The sequence below is a fragment of the Muntiacus reevesi genome, chromosome 7 (assembly GCF_963930625.1).
Source record: "Muntiacus reevesi chromosome 7, mMunRee1.1, whole genome shotgun sequence".
Taxonomy (NCBI): domain Eukaryota; kingdom Metazoa; phylum Chordata; class Mammalia; order Artiodactyla; family Cervidae; genus Muntiacus; species Muntiacus reevesi.
Genome location: NC_089255.1, coordinates 67016316 through 67037743, shown reverse-complemented (window position 1 = coordinate 67037743; position 21428 = coordinate 67016316). Strand labels below are relative to the sequence as shown.

Genomic DNA, 21428 nt, shown 5'->3' with positions numbered 1-21428 from the left:
AGATCATCTTAGTTCATGAAGTATAGTATGCATGAAGAGGAGTGGCATGTAAGGTAATTGGAGCTTTTAATTGTCGAGGTTCTAAATACCAAGATTAGGAATTTGATTTTATTTTTCTTTTTTGTAAATGTGGATGTGTTAATAATAGTGTTTGAAGTCAGGTAATTTGATTGTGGTGACAGTGGCTCTTTGACTTCCAGATTAGAATTTGAATAGTGAAGAACACATTTGTATAAAAACATATTTATGTCTCTCAGATTTACAAATTAAGTTACACAGACTGAAGACTTATTGAAAAAGACTTATTCTGTTGTTCAGTTAACTAGTTAGTAATGAACATGTAATATACAAGTAAGGACCACTCCTTTACTTTCAAGATGTTGATATGCTACTTGTTTTAGCCATATTAGCTATTAAATACATATTTATGGAACTTGGCCACCGATTATAGTATCATGTATATGAGAAAATGGATTCATTCAGTAAACATTTAGCTTTCCTTACCTTAGCTACCCTAGGCCAGAAATCCTTCTAGGTACTGGAATTAAAAGATGGTTTGAGTTAAAAATCTAGTTGAGGGAGTGAAAGGAAAAAAAAAAAAAAAACACCACCACCTTTCTTCTCTCAACACTTTACCAGTACTCTCAATATTGCTTCACTTCTGACACCAGATGTATGGGGATGGGGATTTTTTTCCCACAATTCAGTTTTGCAACAGACACTGACTGGGTTTTCTACAATTCATTCTAATTCTGATACTGTTTACCTGGAGTTAGCTTAAGTCCCACAAAGGGCTCAAAGTTAAGGGCTCAGTCTCACAAAAATGCCCCCACTTTGGATACCAGTGTTGTCATCTCTATTTCTGATTGACCAGCCATAAATTGGAGGTTCTCAGGACCTCCTCTTTGGGTTCAGTAGTTTGCTAGAATGGCTCACAGAACTCAGGAGAACAATTTAGTAGCTAGATTACTGGTTTATTAAAAAGCTCAGGAACAACCAGAGGGAAGAGGTGCATGAGGCAGAATATGGAGAAGGAGTACTGCTCTGTCATTCTCTCCTTGGGTGTACCACCGTTCTAGCAACTTGATGTACTCCACAACCAGGAATTTCTCTGAACCCCCCCCTTCAGGGATTTTTATGGAGATTTCATCATGTAGAGAATCAATTATTCTTTCAATCTCTAACCCTTCTCCTCTTCACCGAGTATAGAGGATGAGGCTGAAAGTTCTGGGCTTCTAGTCATGCTTTATCTTTCTGGTGACCAGCTCCCACCCAGGAACCCACCAAGAGTTGCTTCAGTAGAGCCAAAGGTGCTCCCAGGAGATTTCAAGAGATTTAGGAGTTCTGTGTAAACCACTCCTATCAACTTCATCACTCAGCAGATTAGAAAATTTTAGGAGGACTGTGTCAGGAACCAGGATCAAAGATCACTGGAACAAAAGCTCTCCTGGCACGCTTATCACTTAGCCTCTTCATTGTCTTGTGTGTGCTTTCTTTCAGCCTTTCCTTGGGTAGGATGAATCCCATTTTGCTAACCTGAAACAAAACATTTGTAGTGCTTTTCAAAAGAATCAGTGTTCAGTAAATGTAATTCATTTAAATCCACCACAAAACACGTAGTCTCGTGAAAATAAAATCAAATGTGGTTAAAAGGAGAAGCCAAATGGGTAAAATTCATTTCAGTGCTGGAATTGCATAAAGCTCATGTTTGGTTTCTAGTAGAGTCTTAGATTTACAGCACCGTAGAATGCCTATTATTTACTTCTGGAGTGGAGCATGGTTCTCCTGCCTTTTTTGGTTTTGGATATAAGGGGCAAATCTTGATTCTCAAGGTCCTCAGCAGGGGATTTGGAGAAGGCAGTGGCAACCCACTCCAGTACTCTTGCCTGGAAAATCCCATGGATGGAAGAGCCTGGTAGGCTTCAGTCCATGGGGTCGCTAAAAGTCACACACGACTGAGCGACTTCACTTTCACTTTTCACTTTCATGCATTGGAGGAGGAAATGGCAACCCACTCCAGTGTTCTTGCCTGGAGAATCCCAGGGATGGGGGAGCCTGGTGGGCTGCCACCTGTGGGGTCACACAGAGTTGGACACGACTGAAGCAACTTAGCAGCAGCAGGGGATTTGGCTATGGGCAAGCAAGTGTTTTGATTGATTGTGCATTTGTGACGTGCTCAACGTTGTTCTGTTGACCACAGCTGGAAAGTAAGAGAAATGGATGACAAAACCTGCCCTTGCTTTCAACTTAAGTGTAAGAGAGAAACTTAGAGATGTTACTGCTGCTGCTGCTGCTAAGTCTCTTCAGTCGTGTCCGACTCTGCAACCCAATAGATGGCAGCCCACCGGGCTCCCCTGTCCCTGGGATTCTCCAGGCAAGAACACTGGAGTGGGTTGCCATTTCCTCCTCCAATGCGTGAAAGTGGAAAGTGAAAGTGAAGTTGCTCTGTTGTGTCCAACTCTTTGCAACCCCATGAACTGCAGCCTACCAGGCTCCTCTGTCCATGGTATTTTCCAGGCAAGAGTGCTGGAGTGGGTTGCCATTGCCTTCTCCCACAGATGTTAGTATAAAGTAATAAATGACAAAATGGAAGTGTTAACTGGTATTAAATATTATTCTGTGTTGGGATTTGAATTTTTAAGCCTCATGTGCACGTATGTGTGTGTGCTTAGATCCAACTCTTTGCAACCCCATGGACTGTACCCTGCCAGGCTCTTTGGTCCATGGGAGTTTCCAGGCAAGAATACTGGAGTGCGTTGCCATTTCCTTCTCCAGGAGATTTTCCTGGCCCAGGAATTGAACCCTGGTCGCCTGCATTGCAGGCAGATTCTTTACGAAGGGGGCCATAAGGAGAGCCCTTTCAGCTTCATGGGGATTGTTTAAGAGTGAAGAAATCAGTTGAAATAATCTAGGGAAAGAACCCTTTCCCCCCCAGTATCTTTGTGGATTGAGTAACTTGGTCACAGGTAAGGAAGCAGGAGTAACATGAGTTTGAAGAGAAGACGAGTGTATGCTCGTGGTAGTATGCCTGTTCATTTTGGGGTACAAATAAATTTGGTTAGGTAGTGTAAAATAAGAACTTAAAAGGGTAGATTTAAGAGGGTGAACATCATAGTTTTGAAATTGCATAGGGAAGTTTCTGACTAAAAGTGAATAGTGTTTTAAAGATTAGTTTGACAGGTCTACTGATAGATTCACATTTGATAGTGAATTTAAGAAAAGTACTTTCTACAGGAAGTACCTGAAGCTACTTGTTAGTTGCTTTAATAGGACCCAGAAATACTTCTTCCTGAAATCCACTGAGCCTTATTTTTTTTTACCTAGGTAATTGAAAATATTATAGGTTCTTTGAGTGTGTAGGTGGCTGTAACATTTTATTGAACCTTTTTGAGACAATTTAGTTGGATTTTCTCAAGGGGAAAGTGTTAAATTAGGAATTTATGTTCCTGTTCAAGGGCTTGAGGTCTTAATTTTTAATAGAAATGACCACTAACTCCATGTTTTTATTACAATTGGTAATAAAGAATATGAAACTTATAAAGATTTGAAATCAGTTTAACAGATAAACACAGTAATAAATTATGTAAAGTTTGTCTTCCCTGGTGGCTTAGTGGTAAAGAACCCACCTGCCAGTGCAGGAAATGCTGGTTTGATCTCTGGATCTGAAGGTCCTGTGGAGAGGAAATGGCAACCCACTCCTTTTTTCTTGCCTGGGAAATCCCATGTAGCCTGGGGAGCTACAATGTATAGGGTGGTAAAGAATCAGTCACAATTTAAGTGACTGAGCATGCATGCAAAGTTGAATTTGACATGATAGTAGCTTTGTAGTACATACTTAGATCGTTTTGGCTGATTTTGCTTTTAATTACTATAGAAAAATAGAGATTAAGATATACCTTTGTTAGATTCATGATATTCTAGAAGATTTGGGGGGGAATTGTTTAGAGGTATCTTTGAGAATCCTCTTAGGAGGAGTTGGTCATTTAGAGGTCTTGAGGAATTTGTTAATTTGCCTGTCTTTTTCTCATTGTAAATGCCTTTACAGTGCTAAGTATTAATAAGTTACTGGGATTTATTTAGTTTTATAAGCAGAAAAGATTTTTTTTCCCCAAAACTTCCATTTTTTTGAAATCAGCAACTGATTTATCTTTAACTCTTGTGATAATTTGATTGCCTCTGAAGATAAAACTTGTACTTCACTTCAAGGATACTGTTCTCTCCTAATAGTTCCTTCTCCTTTACTGATCCCTCTTATTTTGTCTCTTGATGGTTTCCTTTCCTCTTCCTATTTCCACATGTTGGCATGACCTTCTTCCGGGGTGACCTAATCCAGTTCTGAGGTTTTAAATAATTTTAAAATTATATCTAGCACCAGTTTCTTCCGTGTAATACAGCTTATTTTTCTGACTATGTGCTTTACATTTTCACTTGTATTTCAGATTGGCATCTTCAGCATATAATATGCAGAATAGAGCTCTTATTTCCCCACTCCCTTTTCCATCTCCTTCCCAGTCTCAGTAAATGGTACCACTCACTGTTCATACAGTTGTTCTGGTTGCAACCTCTATGAGTCATCATGATTTCCTTTTAAAATTTCTTCCCACAGCCAGTTTAATAGCATTCAGTTCACTCACTTTATCAGTTCAGTTCAGTCGCTCAGTTGCGTCCGACTCTTTGCAACCCTGTGGACTGCAGCACGCCAGACTTCCCTGTCCATTACCAACTCCCGGAGCTTGCTCAAACTCACATCCGTCGAGTCGGTGATGGCGTCTAACCATCTCATCCTCTGTTGTCCCCTTCTCCTCCTGCCTTCAATCTTTCCCAGCATCAGGGTCTTTTCCACTGAGTTAGTTATTCGCATCAGGTGGCCAAAGTATTGGAGTTTCAACTTCAGAATCAGTCCTTCCAGTGAATATTCAGGACTGATTTGCTGTAGGATAGACTGGTTTGATCTCCTTGCAGTCCAAGGAACTCTCAAGAATCTTCTCCAATACCACAGTTCAGAAGCATTAATTCTTTGGTGCTCAGCTTTCTTTATAGTCCAACTCTCACATCCATATGAACACATCCTTTAAAAGGTCATGAACCTGGCAATATGACAGTATCCCTTACATTGCTACTTTGATTTGAGTCATTAGCATCTCTTGACTAGACTACTGCAATGTTGCAGGTTTTCTCAGAGAAGCTGACTTTAAGACAGTTTAGTGTGCAGAATATTTATTAGAAAGTACCCTTCAGTTCAGTTCAGTTCAGTTGAGTCGCTCAGTCGTGTCCGACTCTTTGCAGCCCCATGAATCGCATCATGCCAGGCCTCCCTGTCTGTCACCAACTCCTGGACTTTGCTCAGACTCATGTGCATCGAGTCAGTGATGCCATCCAGCCATCTCATCCTCTGTCATCCCCTTCTTCTCCTGCCCCCAATCCCTCCCAGCATTAGGGCCTTTTCCAGTGAGTCAACTCTTCACATGAGGTGGCCAAAGTATTGGAGTTTCAGCTTCAGCGTCAGTCCTTCCAATGAACACTCAGGACTGATCTCCTTTAGGATGGACTGGTTGGATCTCCTTGCAGTCCAAGGGACTCTCAACAGTCTTCTCCAACACCACAGTTCAAAAGCATCAATTTTTTGGCTCTCAGCTTTCTTCATAGTCCAACTCTCACATCCATACATGACCACTGGAAAAACCACAGCCTTGACTAGACGGACCTTTGTTGGCAAAGTAATGTCTCTGCTTTTTAATATGCTGTCTGGGTTGGTCATAACTTTCCTTCCAAGGAGTAAGCATCTTTTAATTACATGGCTGCAGTCACCATCTGCAGTGATTTTGGAGCCCCCAAAAATAAAGTCTGACACTGTTTCCACTGTTTCCCCATCTTTTTGCCATGAAGTGATAGGACCAGATGCCATGATCTTAGTTTTCTGAATGTTGAGCTTTAAGCCAAATTTTTCACTTTCCTCTTTCACTTTCATCAAGAAGCTTTTTAGTTCCTCTTCACTTTCTGCCATAAGGGTGGTGTCATCTGCCTATCTGAGGTTATTGATATTTCTCCCGGCAATCTTGATTCAAGCTTGTGCTTCTTCCAGCCCAGCGTTTCTCATGATGTACTCTGCATATAAATTAAATAAGCAGGGTGACAATATATAGCCTTGACTTACTCCTTTCCCTATTTGGAACCAGTCTGTTGTTCCATGTCCACCCTTAGGGTGAGTATATGTGAAAGGACAGGGTAGATAAGCAAAATTGGGTCTTAGGAGAAATAGCAGTACAGTGCTGACCCAGCGACAGTGGTGATGGTTCCTATGGGAAGTTCTGAAACTAAAATTACCTCTCAAGGGTTGCCCTGATACTTGCTGAGGTGGTCAGGCCTTTATATCCCCATCTTAAGTAGTAATTAGATAGAGACCACATTGGCTTTCCCAGGTGGTACAGTGGTAAAGAATCTGCCTGCCAGTGCAGAAGACACAAGAGACCCGTGTTTGATCCCTTTGTTGGAAAGATCCCCTGGAGTGGGAAATGACAATCTGTCCCAGTATTCTTGCCTGGGAAATTCCCTGGACAGAGGAGACAGTCCATGGGGTCACAAAGAGTTGGACACAACTGAGCACACATTGGGAAAAGTATGACATTGAGTGAAGCGGCTCTCTGCAGCTGAAGGATCCCTGAAAATACTGCCAAGTGAATGCTCTGCTGACAGCACTGCGAGCAGCTAAAACAAGACCCTTCTTGACGGGATATCTGGACTACACATCTCTGTTCACTGCAGAACACTCCTGTGCCACTAAGCTCCATGTTTTCATATACGTTGGCGGGAGGAGGAGGCAGGTAGCTCCTCTAGCACTCCATTTAGGGTTCTTACCCTGGAGGAAAATCAGAAATGGGATGAGTGGCAGAATCATCTTGTCTACCTGGTTATTTATTCTTCTTCCATAGTAATGTCTCCCTGTGGATGTTAACATGTGATACTAAGATCTTCATACTTCATGCCCAGTCTCATGTGTCCATTCATGTGCGTCAACCCCAGATTTCCCTGTTCTCTTTCTTCCAGTCCTTTTTCCTCTGATAGCTAGGTCCTTGGCCACTGTCCATGAGTCCATGTATATTCTAACGAGGTCAGTTTTCTGACCACTCATGAGGATGACCAGTCTTTGCCTTTTGGGAGGATATTTTTCCTGTCACCGAGTTTTAAGGCCACTGCTGAGGGAAGTTGTGATTGCAGTTGCTGTTCATTTTTATTTGACACCAACATGCTTAGCCACCTCTTCATGAAGCAAGCTTATGCTTTTTCCTTCTCTGTCATCTGGTTTTAAGTGATTCCCATAAGGCCATACATATGAATTAAGGGAGGCATGCTAGTGCAATAGTAGTGAAAAACATGGGCTACCTGCTTATGCAGTTTGCTTTCTGATTCTGTTCATGTTTGATCCTGGGGTTACTACTTCCATCTTATGATGAATAGTTCTTGGATCTGCTTGACATCATGATTTGTTGAGTCTGTTGGAACCCAGACCTCCAACGAAATCTTGTGACCCCATGGATTGTAGCTCACCAGTGTGGCCTTGGATTAAATATACCCCATGTATCACAATTTCTGAGGCGTACAACTAGTCTATATTAATAGAACCTACCTCATTGACTTGTTAAGTATGTATTAAATAAGATTGTAAGTGCTAGGCACATATTTGACACATAGTAAACACTTTTAAAAACTAGCTGTCATTACCGTCTTATTTAGAAGTCTTTCATGTGTTTGTCAGACTTTCTAAAGTTCTATGTAACTCCAAGCATAAATTCCTTTGAGTCGTTGTTTCTCAATTTGTGCTTTTAAATTAAGATTTGTTACACATGTCAACTCTTGTCTTAAGTAAGGTAGACTCGGGTATGATTATATAAATATGTTTGCTAAATGAGTAAATTGTATTTTAGAGGGTCAGAATATTTACTTTGCAGACTCTCTAACTCATCCTTATGATTTAATCATCAATCATGTCAGCGCCTGGGTAAACTGAATTTATTTACTTATTTGCAGTTATTTCAAAATATTGGCATATTCCCCATGTTGTATAATACATCCTTGTAGCATATCTCTTTTTTTTTTTTTTTAATTTTTCAGTGGGTTTTGTCAATAGTTTGTACTTCCCATTACCCCACCCTGATACTGTCCTCTTCCCTACCATTGGTAACGACTAGTTTGTTCTCTATACCTGTGAGTCTGCTGCTTTTCTGTTATATTCACTAATTTGTTATATTTTTTAGATTCCCATTATAAATGATTTTGTACAGTATTTGTCTTTCTCTCTCTGATATATTTCACTTTCAGTATAATGCTCTTCAAGTCCATCTTTCTGGCTGCAAATGGCAAAATTTCATCCTTTCTTATGTGCTCAGTAGTGTTTCATTGTATCTATATACCTCACCTTCTTTATCAATTCACCTGTTGATGGACACACATTGCTTTCATATCTTGGCAATTGTAAATAATGCTACTATCAACATTGAGGTGCATGTATCTTCACAAATTACTGTTGTTGTTGTTGTTTTTTCAGATATATACCCAGGTATGGAATTTCTGGGTCATATGGTAGTCCTGGGCTTCCCTGGTGGCTCAGATGGTAAAGAATCTACCCGCAGTGCAGGAGACCTGGGTTTGATCCCTGGGTCAGGAAGTTCCCCTGGAGAAGGAAAAGGCAACCCACTCCAGTATTCTTGCCTGGAGAATTCCATGGACAGGGGAGCCTGGTGGGCTATAGTCCATGGGATGGCAAAGAGTTGGACATGACTGAGCAACTAACATACATGGTGGTTCTATTTTTTGTTTTTTGAGAGATCTCCATACTGTTTTCCACAGTGGCTGCACCAATTTTTATTCCCACCAACAGTGTACAGGGGTTCCCTTTCTCCCATCCTGGCCATCATTTGTTACTTGTGTTCTTTTTGATGATAGATTAGCCATGTTGAGCATCTTTTCATGTGCCTTTTGGCCATCTATATGTCTTCTTTGGAAAAATGTCTGTTCATTTCTTCTGCCCATTTTTAAATCTGGTTTGAACTGAATTTCTTAAAAATAGCTAGCTGTTTTGTTTGTTTTCATGCCTTGATCATATTGGATGTTTATATTTCCTAGAGCTGTATTACGATGGCTGCTCTTTTTCAGTTATTTTGACCACTATAAAAGAATCTTTCTAAAAAGAGTCTTTAAATTTTTTTAAAAACCTATTTATATTGTTATGTGTTCTTGCTACTTGATGTTTATTTTTTAGCAATAGCTGATATTAACAATAAAAAAATGATACGGTTTTCTTTTAAAATATGTACAGTTTGAAAGTTGATTATGGATTTTATGTATACAAGACATGCGACGGTTTATCAATTGTTTGATAAAATTATTGGCTTGTATTTTTGATGCCATATGAATATAAGGAGAAATTTTAAAAGGTGGAACCAGTGATGTGCATGTGCCTTCACATGGCAGTTTTCACCCTTTTAGCTTCACCTCTTATTCTCACCACCTAAACTTCAGGCACAAGGAGCTATTTGTAGTTTCCCAAAGTTACTATTAAGTGTTATATAGCAGTGGAAACAGCAATTTAAATCTCAGCTCTGCCATATACAGCTTGTGTTGTCTTGGGCAAGTAAGTATCCTCTCTAAATCTCAGCTTCTTCGTTATAAACTGGGGATAAAATAGGACCTCTGGTCTTAACTGCACACAGCGAATGTTAGATGATTATGTGAGCTGTTATTCTTGTTGGTGTTCCTCCTCTTTTTCCGATGGTTATTGTTCTGACTGAAGCTTATTCTCTCAGTCCTCCTCTCACATCAGACTGGTAAGCCATTCTCTCAAATTCCAATGTGATGATGATGATGATAAAAGGACAGGTTATCATCTATGGGTTTTAATTGTCACTTCTCTCTACATCCTTCCACATGTGGTATTTGTGATCTAGTCCATTTTTCTCTAATGGGTTAAGCTCTATCTTCTCTTTCCCTAATGGTCTGGAAAACTGTTTTCTGGCTGACTTTTCTTCTTTCCTCTGTACTCAGCTAAAGTGTCATGCTCTCAGAAAGTAAGGATGTTGCAATACTCACTTTTTACCAGTATTCTTTCATTTCCATCTTCCCTTCATCTCTGTTGCTGTTTTTAGAGCATTCAGGAATTTCTTTCCCCCACATTTATCACAGTTGTGATTAGTTATTTCTGTAATTACTGTTTAAGGTTTGTATCCTTAGTAGAAGATCATTTCTGTGAGAACTTGCAGAGACTTCTGTATTGAATTCGCATCTGTATTCTTAGTACCTGCCACAGTACTCACATCTGTATTCTTAGTGCCTGCCACAGTGCTCAACACAAGAGTAGTTGTTTACTAAACATTTGCTGAATTAAGAAATATCCTGTTTCCATCACTCAACTACCTATTTAGTTAACAACTCACTCAGCAATGTTAGTACTGAAGTTTGTGCACAAATTTTAAATTTTACTTGTCACATACTATTACTGTATTCTTTATACTTTTTCCCTGTTCATGCTGTAAGTTTCTGAAGGGTGCCTTCAGAAACTTACAGATGTATAAATATACATCTTTTTATTCCAAAGCCTAACAGACTGCTTGGCCATGGAAATTTTACTGTTCAGTGAATGTTCATCAGTGAAAATATGTTTTTAAAGTATGATTAAGAATGGAAAGTTTTACAGATACAAGAATTCAAACTGAAATCACCAACAAATGCTATCAGTTTAAGTTATATGCTAAGTGTGAGGCAATATATATGATACCTATTTATATGAAATAGGGTAATATGGAAAATATGTAAATTCATGTGTTAATATTATGTGTCTAAAAAACACATTGTCAGCTGATGGTGAACATTTTTTTTTTTTAATATTATTTTATTAGTTGGAGGCCAATCACTTTACAACATTTCAGTGGGTTTTGTCATACATTGACATGAATCAGCCATATAGTTACATGTATTCCCCATCCCGATCCCCCCTCCCACCTCCCTCCCCACCCGACTCCTCAGGGTCCTCCCAGTGCACCAGGCCCGAGCACCTGACTCATGTATCCCACCTGGGCTGGTGGTCCGTTTCAGATGGTGAACATTTGAATGATAATTTTCTTAATTGGGCCTTCTGTTCTGATATTCTTTTTTTTTAATTCTTTTTTTCTATAAAGTTTAGAAAATTTTGTCTTTCTATTTTAATATTAGATATTATATGTGAGCATTTTTTCTCATTTCGTTAAATTTTTTTACAACATGATTTTAATAGGAACATAATTTTTATCCTATAAATTGACTATAACTTTTCAATAATGATTCTGTTGATATTTATGTAAGTAACTTTTCAGCATTATACATAATACAGAAATTTTGCGTTCATATCTTCTTTTTCTCTTAGAATTTTAAAAGTAGAATTATTGGGTTAAACAGGTATGAGCATTTCTAGACCTGTTGATGTTACCAAAATGTTGCTTCTTGCCCTCCAAAAATATTGTACATTTTAACTTTTCTAACAATAGTGAGAGTGTGAATTTCAGCTTACCTGCTCCTGCATTGCATGTTGTAATTAAGGAAATATTGTATTAAATATTGTAATTAAGGGAAAAGAAAAAATGTTGCCAATGTGAGGCCAAAAAAAAAAAAAAAGTAATAACTTGACCTCATTTGATTACTAGTGAAGCTTTATGTTTCATGTTTCTTGGCCATTTTTTTTTCCCATTTATTTTTTATTAGTTGGAGGCTAATTACTTTACAATATTGTAGTGGTTTTTGTCATACATTGACATGAATCAGCCATGGATTTACATGTATTCCCCATCCCGATCCCCCTTCCCACCTCCCTCTCTACCTGATCCCTCTGGGTCTTCCCAGTGCACCAGGCCCGAGCACTTGTCTCATGCATCCCGCCTGGGCTGGTGATCTGTTTCACTCTAGATAATATACATGTTTCGATGCTGTTCTCTCGAAACATCCCACCCTGGCCTTCTCCCGCAGAGTCCAGAAGTCTGTTCTGTACATCTGTGTCTCTTTTTCTGTTTTGCATATAGGGTTATTGTTACCATCTTTCTAAATTCCATATATATGTGTTAGTATACTGTACTGGTCTTTATCTTTCTGGCTTACTTCACTCTGTATAATGGGCTATATATTACTCAGCCATTAAAAAGAATTTGTTTGAATCAGTTCTTGGCCATTTTTATTTCTTCTATGAATTGTTTCCTTTGCTCACTTTTTCATTAGTTTGTTCCTGCTTATCAAATTCTTTAATATCCTAATTTTCATTAAATGATTTGTTTATTGAAGATTTTTTGAGTAGAAAAAGCCTGTACATTTTAATAATTAGATGTATTTAATTAGTAGTTTAATTTCAGTTCTCACATAGTATAACCTATTTCATTTTTGTAAGTAGTAGTAAGTTATGACATGTGAAACTTTTAAAAGAACATTTATTTTGTAAACTAGGAGCCTTTTGTGGCAGATGAGTATATTGAACGTCTTGTATGGAGAACCCCGGGAGGAGGCTCTAGAGGGGGACCTGAAGCTTTTGATCCTAAAAGGTGAAGTAAAATTTTTTTTCATAGACTCAGTCTAGTACAAGTTTGTGACTGGAATAGAGGCAACTGTTGGAATTCCTTGCAATATTCATGAAAAGGGAGTTAACAACTGGCCAATAAAAGGAAGAAGCATTAGAAGCTTGAGATTTATTTTTTTTCCTTTTATGTTTCTTTTATTTTAGAGAAGGACTTTTAAGTGATATGGGGGAAGGGATTTTATTGCGTTATGAGAATTTAGTATTTTCTCCAATTAATAATAAATTAGAAATTATTGGTATACCTCTAAAATAAAACATGTTGAGTATGCTGTTTTAAATATTGTTGTAAATGGGGGGAACAAAAATTCACCATACCCCGGAATGCACAGTATTATGTTTATATAGTACATTTTACCCTTTTGTCTATTCCTATAAAGTTGGTTTCATTTCTGGGGGTTAATCTGGAGATTCCCTATGAAGCTTTCATTTATATCAGAGGTAATCTTTAACGTGATGCTAGAGAGAAAATTAACGTGTTCATCCCTACCTCAAGGAATGCTCACTAATGCTTTATTTACAATTATAAGTGAACTGATCAGTTCCGAGTGATCAATTATAGATGGGTTGATACATATTCTAATTTTCTTTTGTTAGATTATTAGAAGAATTTGTAAATCATATTCAGGAGCTCCAGATAATGGATGAAAGGATTCAAAGGAAAGTAGAGAAACTAGAGCAACAGTGTCAGAAAGAAGCTAAGGAATTTGCCAGGAAGGTACAAGAACTCCAGAAAAGCAATCAGGTAAACTGTTAATTAAATAATGAATATACAGACTGTAATAAATTTATATCCTTTCAGTTTTTAGTTTTTTTAAAAAAAGTCTAGTCAAGTAGTCAGAGAAGGCAATGGCACCCCACTCCAGTATTCTTGCCTGGAAAATCTCATGGACGGAGGAGCCTGGTAGGCTGCCGTCTATGGGGTCGCACAGAGTCGGACACGACTGAGGCAACTTAGTCAAGTAGTAATTGTTGAGGTTTCTTTATACTGCTCTCATCTCATGTCATAAAATGTTAATGGATTGTTACCAGGCACTCTTGGTGCACTGGTTTGCTACTGAGTGATGGTTTGGGGTCAGAGTACTCCCTTCTTAGGATGGGATGGTATTCAGTACAGTGTGGTCCTTGCTTCCTCTCTTAACAATGCAAATTTTTAAGAATGATACCTCAGCAGGCCAGTATTTTTAGGGAGTCATGACTAGCTTGGATATTTAGGTATCTATTTGCATTCTCATTTAATCATAAAGCGAAATAATAATACCAGACCAGCTATTGCCTGGATCAGATTTTTCCCTAGAGGACACCTGATCTGGGAAGTTTCACACGAGTCGTGAGGCAGATATCCTAATGAGAATGCTGGTGTAACTGGGAAAAGCAGATGCAGAACTCTTCCTCAATCTATTTTTGAGTAAAACTGGACCATTAGGCTGATTCTGGGGTACACAGGCCAAACTTCTCAGCCATTCTTATTTCTTAAGCCCTAGACTTAATCAGGAACCTCTGAACCTCTTTCACATTCTGGGCCTGACGTGGGACTTAATTGACCTTTATAAGTGTAGTTAGAAGAGCTTGTTTAGCATTGCTGCCTTGTAGGGGTTGTTTGTTCTTTAGTATTAGGGATTAGCAAGCTGATTTCTACTCAGTTTTCATATGTTTAGATTCCTTCACTTAAGCCTGTATAAAAAATACTTATAGATTTTAGAATATATAGATTTTAAATATTTATAAAATATTTAATAAACTCAGTAATTTACATAAGATAATGTATTTTTAAGTAGTTAAAGTAATAGATTCAAAATACTTCTAATGCAAATTCCCCTTGGTAATAACAATAGTTTTAATAGTTAATCTGGGTTCTCTGGTTGTATTTTATGCTTATGCATGTTTCTCCTAGGTTGCCTTCCAACATTTCCAAGAACTTGATGAGCACATCAGCTATGTAGCAACCAAAGTCTGTCACCTTGGAGACCAGTTGGAGGGGGTAAACACACCCAGACAACGGGCAGTAGAGGCTCAGAAGCTGATGAAATACTTCAATGAGTTTCTAGATGGAGAACTGAAATCTGATGTTTTTACAAATTCTGAAAAGGTGAGCACTGTCAGAAGGATAAAAGCATATAATAACATTACTAACAATGCTCTAATTATGAACAACAATTGCTGCTTTCCGGAGTCAGACTTCAAATCACCGAGTAGTTGACTTATTAAAAGTCTTTATTCTGAAAAATACGCTTGCCAACAAAATTTATATTCAGATTTTTAGTTGGATTGCCTGGCATTTTGTTTATGAGATGTGTATGGTTTAGAAATATTGAGTTAACTATGTTAATAAGTATTTTTTTTTCATAATTGACTTTTAATATTAACAATTTAATAGTCATATTCCCCTGGGTGAGGGGTGGTGTGACCCTAAATCATTTACAAACTGAAGTATATTTCTGTGCAAGGAATTCAGAGCTTCTAGTTTTGTTACTTGAATAAAGTTCTTTTATAAAAATGAAAGCATAGTTCAGATCAAAAAGAATTGAAAAATCTGAATTAATTATTCATGTTAATCTTTTTCATAGCACTAATCACTTAATCCTGTCTAAGGTTGTATAGTATTGGTTACACTACAATCTTGGGAGAAGGTTATTCAGCTCCTTTTCTTCCCCTCAGGGGGAAAAAATTTAAAAGTGCATGAAAAAATAGACATTCTTATGGATAGTATATGGACATACTATTAACATTGTCTATTAATATGTTGAATACAATCTTCCAGAATATTTTCCAGGTTTACTCCATGGGACATCTCAGGTAGTGGAATGTTAAAAGCTAAGTTGTATTGAATTCACTTTGAATTAAGCAACACATTGTTTTGTGAGTAGGAGATATGTAGGTTTATAGAGTTTATAATTTTTAGAGATCTTTGAAAGAAATGCTTATGTGTAGAGAAAATTCCTCTATAGAAAAGACAGTATTTTAAATAATGAGTTCCAGGAATTATATTTATAATGTAAAGTAGAGCTGATAAGATTAACATCAAGAACATAATCATACCTAAACACTTGTAAAACACTGGCAATATCTAACTTTTATACATTCATGTAGTTCACACACACACAGGGCTTGAACACCAAACTCTTTTTCAGGGTGCAGTTTTGTTTTGTTTGAATGTTTTTGTTTTGTTTCCTACATGAAACATACATATTTCTAATGTATTATAAAAGTATATATTGATACTTAATATGTATTTTAAAAATTGTTTTATATATATATAAAATTGTGTGTAATTCAAGTCTTATACCTTGGGTTACCTTGGATTATACCTGTTGGATTGTAGAGTATATTTATGCTTTGTTATAAACAAAATGCAGATATTTTACCTAGTGCGAGTTGGTCTGTTTATTTCATGCAGCTCAAGGCAGCCATTTAGAATCTAGAGAAAAGTAAATATTTTAAAATTGACTGATTACACGTGTGTGTGTGTGTGTGTGTGTGTGTGTGTGTGTGTGCGCGCGCGTGCGCGCGCTCAGTTGAATCCTGCTCTTCTGCGATCCTGTGGACTGTAGCTCACCAGACTTCTCTGTCCACGGGATTTCCCAGATAAGAATCCTGAAATGGGTTGCCTTTTCCTTCTCCAGGGAATCTTCCCACCCCAAGAATCAAATCTGCATCTCTTGCATTTCCTGCGTGGGCAGGCAGATTATTTACCACTAGTGCCACATATATTTTTTTTAATGAAAAAGAATGATTTTACTATTTATTGCAGAGTATTGTTTCTTTGTGTGGAAGATCTTGTGGGGCACAAGTTGAAAGTAGTTAAGTATAGAATGTTTCAATCACTCACACATCCATCTGTTTTTATTTTTTTCATTTCTAAATAACATCACTGAGTATTTAGTACTCTCCATATCATACTAAGGGTTAATTGCTCAGTCATGTCCGACTCTTTGTGATCCCATGCACGGTAGCCCACCAGGCTCCTCTGTCCATGAAATTTTCCCGGCAAGAATACTGAACTGGGCAGCCATTCCCTTCTCCAGGGGATCTTCCCCACCCAGGGATCGAACTCAGGTCTTGTGCATTGCAGGCAGATTCTTTACTGTCTAAGCCACCAAAACTATGCAAAATCAAATAACATTGGCCCTGGTTTTCAAGAAGTTTACTTTCAACTGAATTCAATGATGAGTATTGTGGCATTCTAGAAAGACATCAAAAGTTCAGGCTTGTTATGCATATATATTAGGTTACAAATAAGTAGATCCCTAAAACTTGATATAATAGTGATGTTGATAGTGATTGCACACATATTTTAACCCAATTTGTATTGCTTATAATGTTTTATATGATGAAATTATCATCTTTACACTTTAAACATTTTAGTTATCCTCAAGTAATTGTGTAGTTCATGGTGTTACTATTGTCTCTTAATTTTTAAGATTCTTATTGAAAGATGAACAGATCTTCATATCCTTGCTACCTCATTCACTTGGTCACTAGCTGTCTAATTTTTGAGGAATAAGTACAGACTTAACAATGTTTAAGCTAATTCCTCTTATTTTCTTTCCTTTGCTTCACTCTCTCCCATATCTCATTTTCTTTCATCTTCTTTTTTTCTTATACTTTAGTCCTCTTTTTATAGTTGTCTTCTTTTTCTCTCATATCTCCCATAGATTTTGGGTTACTGTTGAGTCATTATTTTTGGCCTGGTACTGTCATAGTTAAGTACACTTAGGAGCCTCATATATGGTACTAGATTGCTAATTATTAGGTAAACTTCTGGCTGTTTCAGTTTCTGCACTGTGTACCAGCTACCTTCCCAGTGGAAAGAAAAGGAAAATCACCCATGTCGGTGTGTGATTGTGGGAGGAATTAGAATGGGAAAAAATAACACATCTTAGTCCTTTTTCTTCCTGCTCCATAGTCATTTTTGCTGTTTTTTTTTTTTTTTTAATCTTTGCTTTTCATAATCTTCTAATTTTCTCCTCTGGGGTGGGGGAGGGAAAACATTTTATGTCCATAGTATGTATTTCCTCTTACCTCCATCTTTACAAAGTATGTTAGTTGTTTTTCTTTTTAGAATCACAACTTAATGTTCTCCATGTAGATAATGTCTGGTGGCTCTAATTATCTTTAATATGTTAGCATTGGGTGGTCTCTCACCTCACACTGACATCAGTAGCAGATATATGCAGGTTATTAAATTGTGGTTTTGAAAACTGTGCCTAGAGTATATTTTAACTGACGGATGACTTTAAGAACTACTTGTGCGTGAAATAGTTTTTGTAAAATAATTTGGTAATTCCATAAAATCATATGTTATTTACTCTGCTGTACTTCTTCCTGTATTAAGTGAAGTTTGCAAACACTGCATAATGGGGACTTCCATCTTTTAACAAGAACAAACTGCTAATGGAAACACAAAGCATGTACCTGGCAGGTTCCTTCTGAAGGGAGTATTGGTGAGGAGAAAATGGTGGACCTTGCTAGTACCACTAAATGGCATGTTGAAAAGTGATCTTGCAGTGTTAATCTGTGCTCATGTGCAGCAGAATTAGAGTGAGCATCTGGAGTGACATGCTGACTAGGAGATAAGTAGCTGAAGCAGAAATGCTGTCTATATTCACTCTTGTTTGGCATCAGCAGTATCATTTGGCCCTGCTCTTGTTTTCCACTGTTGTTTGCCAGACTTCACATGAGTACTCATTTTAGAAACGTCTGTTTGAAGATTCTCAGCTCTTCTGTCAACGTTTGTGGGAGTCTCTGTTTTGTTTTTTTTTTTTTTCTTAGTGTTAAAGAAAGTGAATGATAAAATCAGTTACTAAAGGTGTGCCAAAATTAAACTCAATGCTTATTTGAAATTTGTTTTCAGAAGTTAGCATATATGACTCTCTATACATTAGTATGAATAAGCACAAATTTCTGCATTTAAAAAATTTTAGACCCCTTGTCTAAATCCTTTAGTTACACAGCTTGAATACGTACAAACATCTTTGTATCGTATTCTATTCAGAAGACTTCATGTTAACACGTTTTAAAACTTGATATGTTCATTAAATGACAAGCATTTTGTTATTTTGTTCACCTAAAGTGGGGTGTTTGCACCAGTATGGTCTAAATTATTTTCATAAATCTTGTCTGTCCGTAAACTCAGAAGATACTTAAACTCGCTTTTGGCAGTCAGTTATTTGAATTTTTCCAGAGTAGACTTGAACTGCAGGTTTGATTGGGAAGGGATTGTAAAATTATAAAATTTAAAATTATAAAATCACAAGATTTCAATACCATAATGACAAATGCTTATATTTCAATGACTCATTATTGGTTATACCCCAGATGTATTCCTGTTGCTCACAAGATTTTGTTGTGTATCTTAAAAGAAAATTGTTTGGGTGAGGGTCTGTGGACATACATAGGAGAATATTGCTATTTTTAAATGCAAAGTTATTTTTGGATACATATAAAGTTTTTTTTTTTAATTATTGCTTTTATTTTTTAATAGATAAAGGAGGCAGCAGACATCATTCAGAAGTTGCACCTAATCGCCCAAGAGTTACCTTTTGATAGGCAAGTTTATTTCTCAAGAGTTAATTTGGCTATATGGTGTGTAATGTATGGAATAAAATTGTACTTTTACCTGTATTATTTTACTCATTAATTCAACAAGAACTTACTGAGGACTGTGTTTAAAAGATACAGTATGCAATAGTTGCTTGAAAAAATGTGGTCTCTTAGCAACTAAATTTAATGATATATGTTGAAATAATCTCAATCCTTTTTCTTTTGGAAAAAAGTTGATGGAGAATTTTGAAATTGACAAGTGACATTTTGAATTTTCTTTTTTTTTGGACTTTGATAACAGTGTAGAAGGGCAGAGAAAGATTAAACATGGTTTCTTGAGTTGCTTTTTCCTCCTTAAGCTTTTGGGAGTCTTGGACACCTCTGAAAAGCTGGTAAAAGCTATGGAATTGCCTTTAAAAAGTTCAGATAAACAGACTGTTGTATACAATTTATTGGACTTTTGGACCATTTAACCTATCTGAAGTCTCCTTTCTAGGGACCTTACAAAGTCCTGTTTTATATGCCAGGCCTTAGGACCGTTGCTAAGTCAGGTATTAATAGTCTCATCCTTAAAGAAGCTTCAGTGAGAAGAAAATTCTTTTATGATTTCCTTTAGTCCATGGAATGTCAGACTCTTTAATTAAATTTTATTAATAGTGGTTCTCCCATTTAAATATCTGGAAAAACATATCTTCTCTTAAAACGGATAATGTATCTTATCCCTTTTGTGGTACTTGAAGATCCTTGGGTACAGGTAGAATGTAAATGTATTACTATACTTAAAGTTTGCCCATTATGTCCCAAACATAGAGTGAAAGTGAATTCCCTACCCGTAAATATATTTTATTTTACTTTGAACTTTGTGTCATCATAAAGAGTTAGCAGTAATAATCATTTAGCTATTATTGATACTCTCATGCTTGTCCAACATGAGCAATGATTTTTAATGTCACCCACAAAAAAGCTTTTATTTCAGAGTTAAACCATTTACTTAAATGGGTAAAATGTACGGCTCACAATGGGTACATGGTAGTTTTCTCCCACCCATACAAACATCAGACATATACTCATCTTCTCCCACTTCTCAGTTACATACTTCTCTTACAGTTTTGTTTTAAGCCTTAGAATTGAATTTACATCCTAATCAAATTTAATTTTCTCACAGAGATCAATATAGCCTAACATGTATTCTGTACTCTGTGATCCACCATGACTTTGATATATCAGTTTTGTTGTCTGTGTGCTCAGTTGCTAAGTCGTGTTTGACTCTCTGTGATCCCGAGGACTATAGCCCGCCAGGCTCCTCTGTCCATGGGATTTCCCAGGCACAAATACTGGAGCGAGTTACCATTTTCATCTCCAGGGGATTTTACCAACCCAGGGTTCATTCAAACCCACATCTGCCTGCTTGACAAGCAGATTGTTTACCACTGAGCCACCTGGGAAGCACATATCAATTCTGTATAGCTGTTTGAATTATTACCCTCTCTATCTATCTTTGGCATCTTTTTTGCCATCCCCTCACCTATCACTTTAAACTAATTATGTGAGATCTTTCAGTGTTAATTTTCCATGTTGTGATTCCCCTTTGATATTTATGATTTGGAAAAGTTCTAGTATATTTTAATTGGTATTTTAATTTCTGAATTTGCATTCAGCTAGGCGCCTAACACGCGGGGTCCTTTTTATGGCTTCTATTTTGTTTTTCCAGGTTTAAAATAGCTCATTTATATATACTTATTGTTTATTTTCTTTTAAGTGACAATAATGAAACTTCATGTGAAAAAATCCCAACAGAAGGGAAAAGAGACAAATATCAAGTGAATTTAAAATAGCAATGAATATGAGTAGGGACAATAACTCAGTTGTTGGGACTGGCTCAGTTAGTTAATGTCTTGTTCAGAATTCCTCCCTCTTTAAAAGGGAGTTGGTTATTCAGTGTAGATACTCCATCTGAATTGCCCAGTTTCAGTTTTGTTAAATGGCATGCTTCCTGTCAGTACTCTTTCCCCTCTGGCCTTGTCTTTGCTCTCCATCCTCGGCCACACCCTCCCTCTCACTTCCCTTTCTCCCTCCCCTCTCTCCCTTCCTTTATGAAGATATTTAGTATGGAGAGTTCCTATGTATCCTCATTCTCCCTTTTATTAATATCTTACATTACTGTGGTATATTTGTCACAAATAATGAACTTTATCATTGGTTTTTATCTTTCAGATTTTCAGAAGTTAAATCTAAAATTGCAAGTAAGTGGGGTTCTATTTATTTAACTGTTTTGAATAAGTGAGCAAACTACTTTTATAAA

The 21428-nt window shown here is 37.1% G+C and overlaps 1 protein-coding gene across 1 annotated transcript in view; it reads left to right on the top strand.

Annotated features, from left to right (window-relative positions):
* Positions 1-21428, top strand: part of EXOC5 (exocyst complex component 5) — a 52563-nt gene that overhangs the window by 3485 nt on the left and 27650 nt on the right. The window contains exons 2-6 of the mRNA XM_065941000.1: positions 12457-12551; positions 13181-13328; positions 14478-14672; positions 19068-19132; positions 21341-21369. Of these exons, the coding sequence (XP_065797072.1) occupies positions 12457-12551; positions 13181-13328; positions 14478-14672; positions 19068-19132; positions 21341-21369 (532 nt within the window). The remainder of the gene's footprint in view (positions 1-12456; positions 12552-13180; positions 13329-14477; positions 14673-19067; positions 19133-21340; positions 21370-21428) is intronic.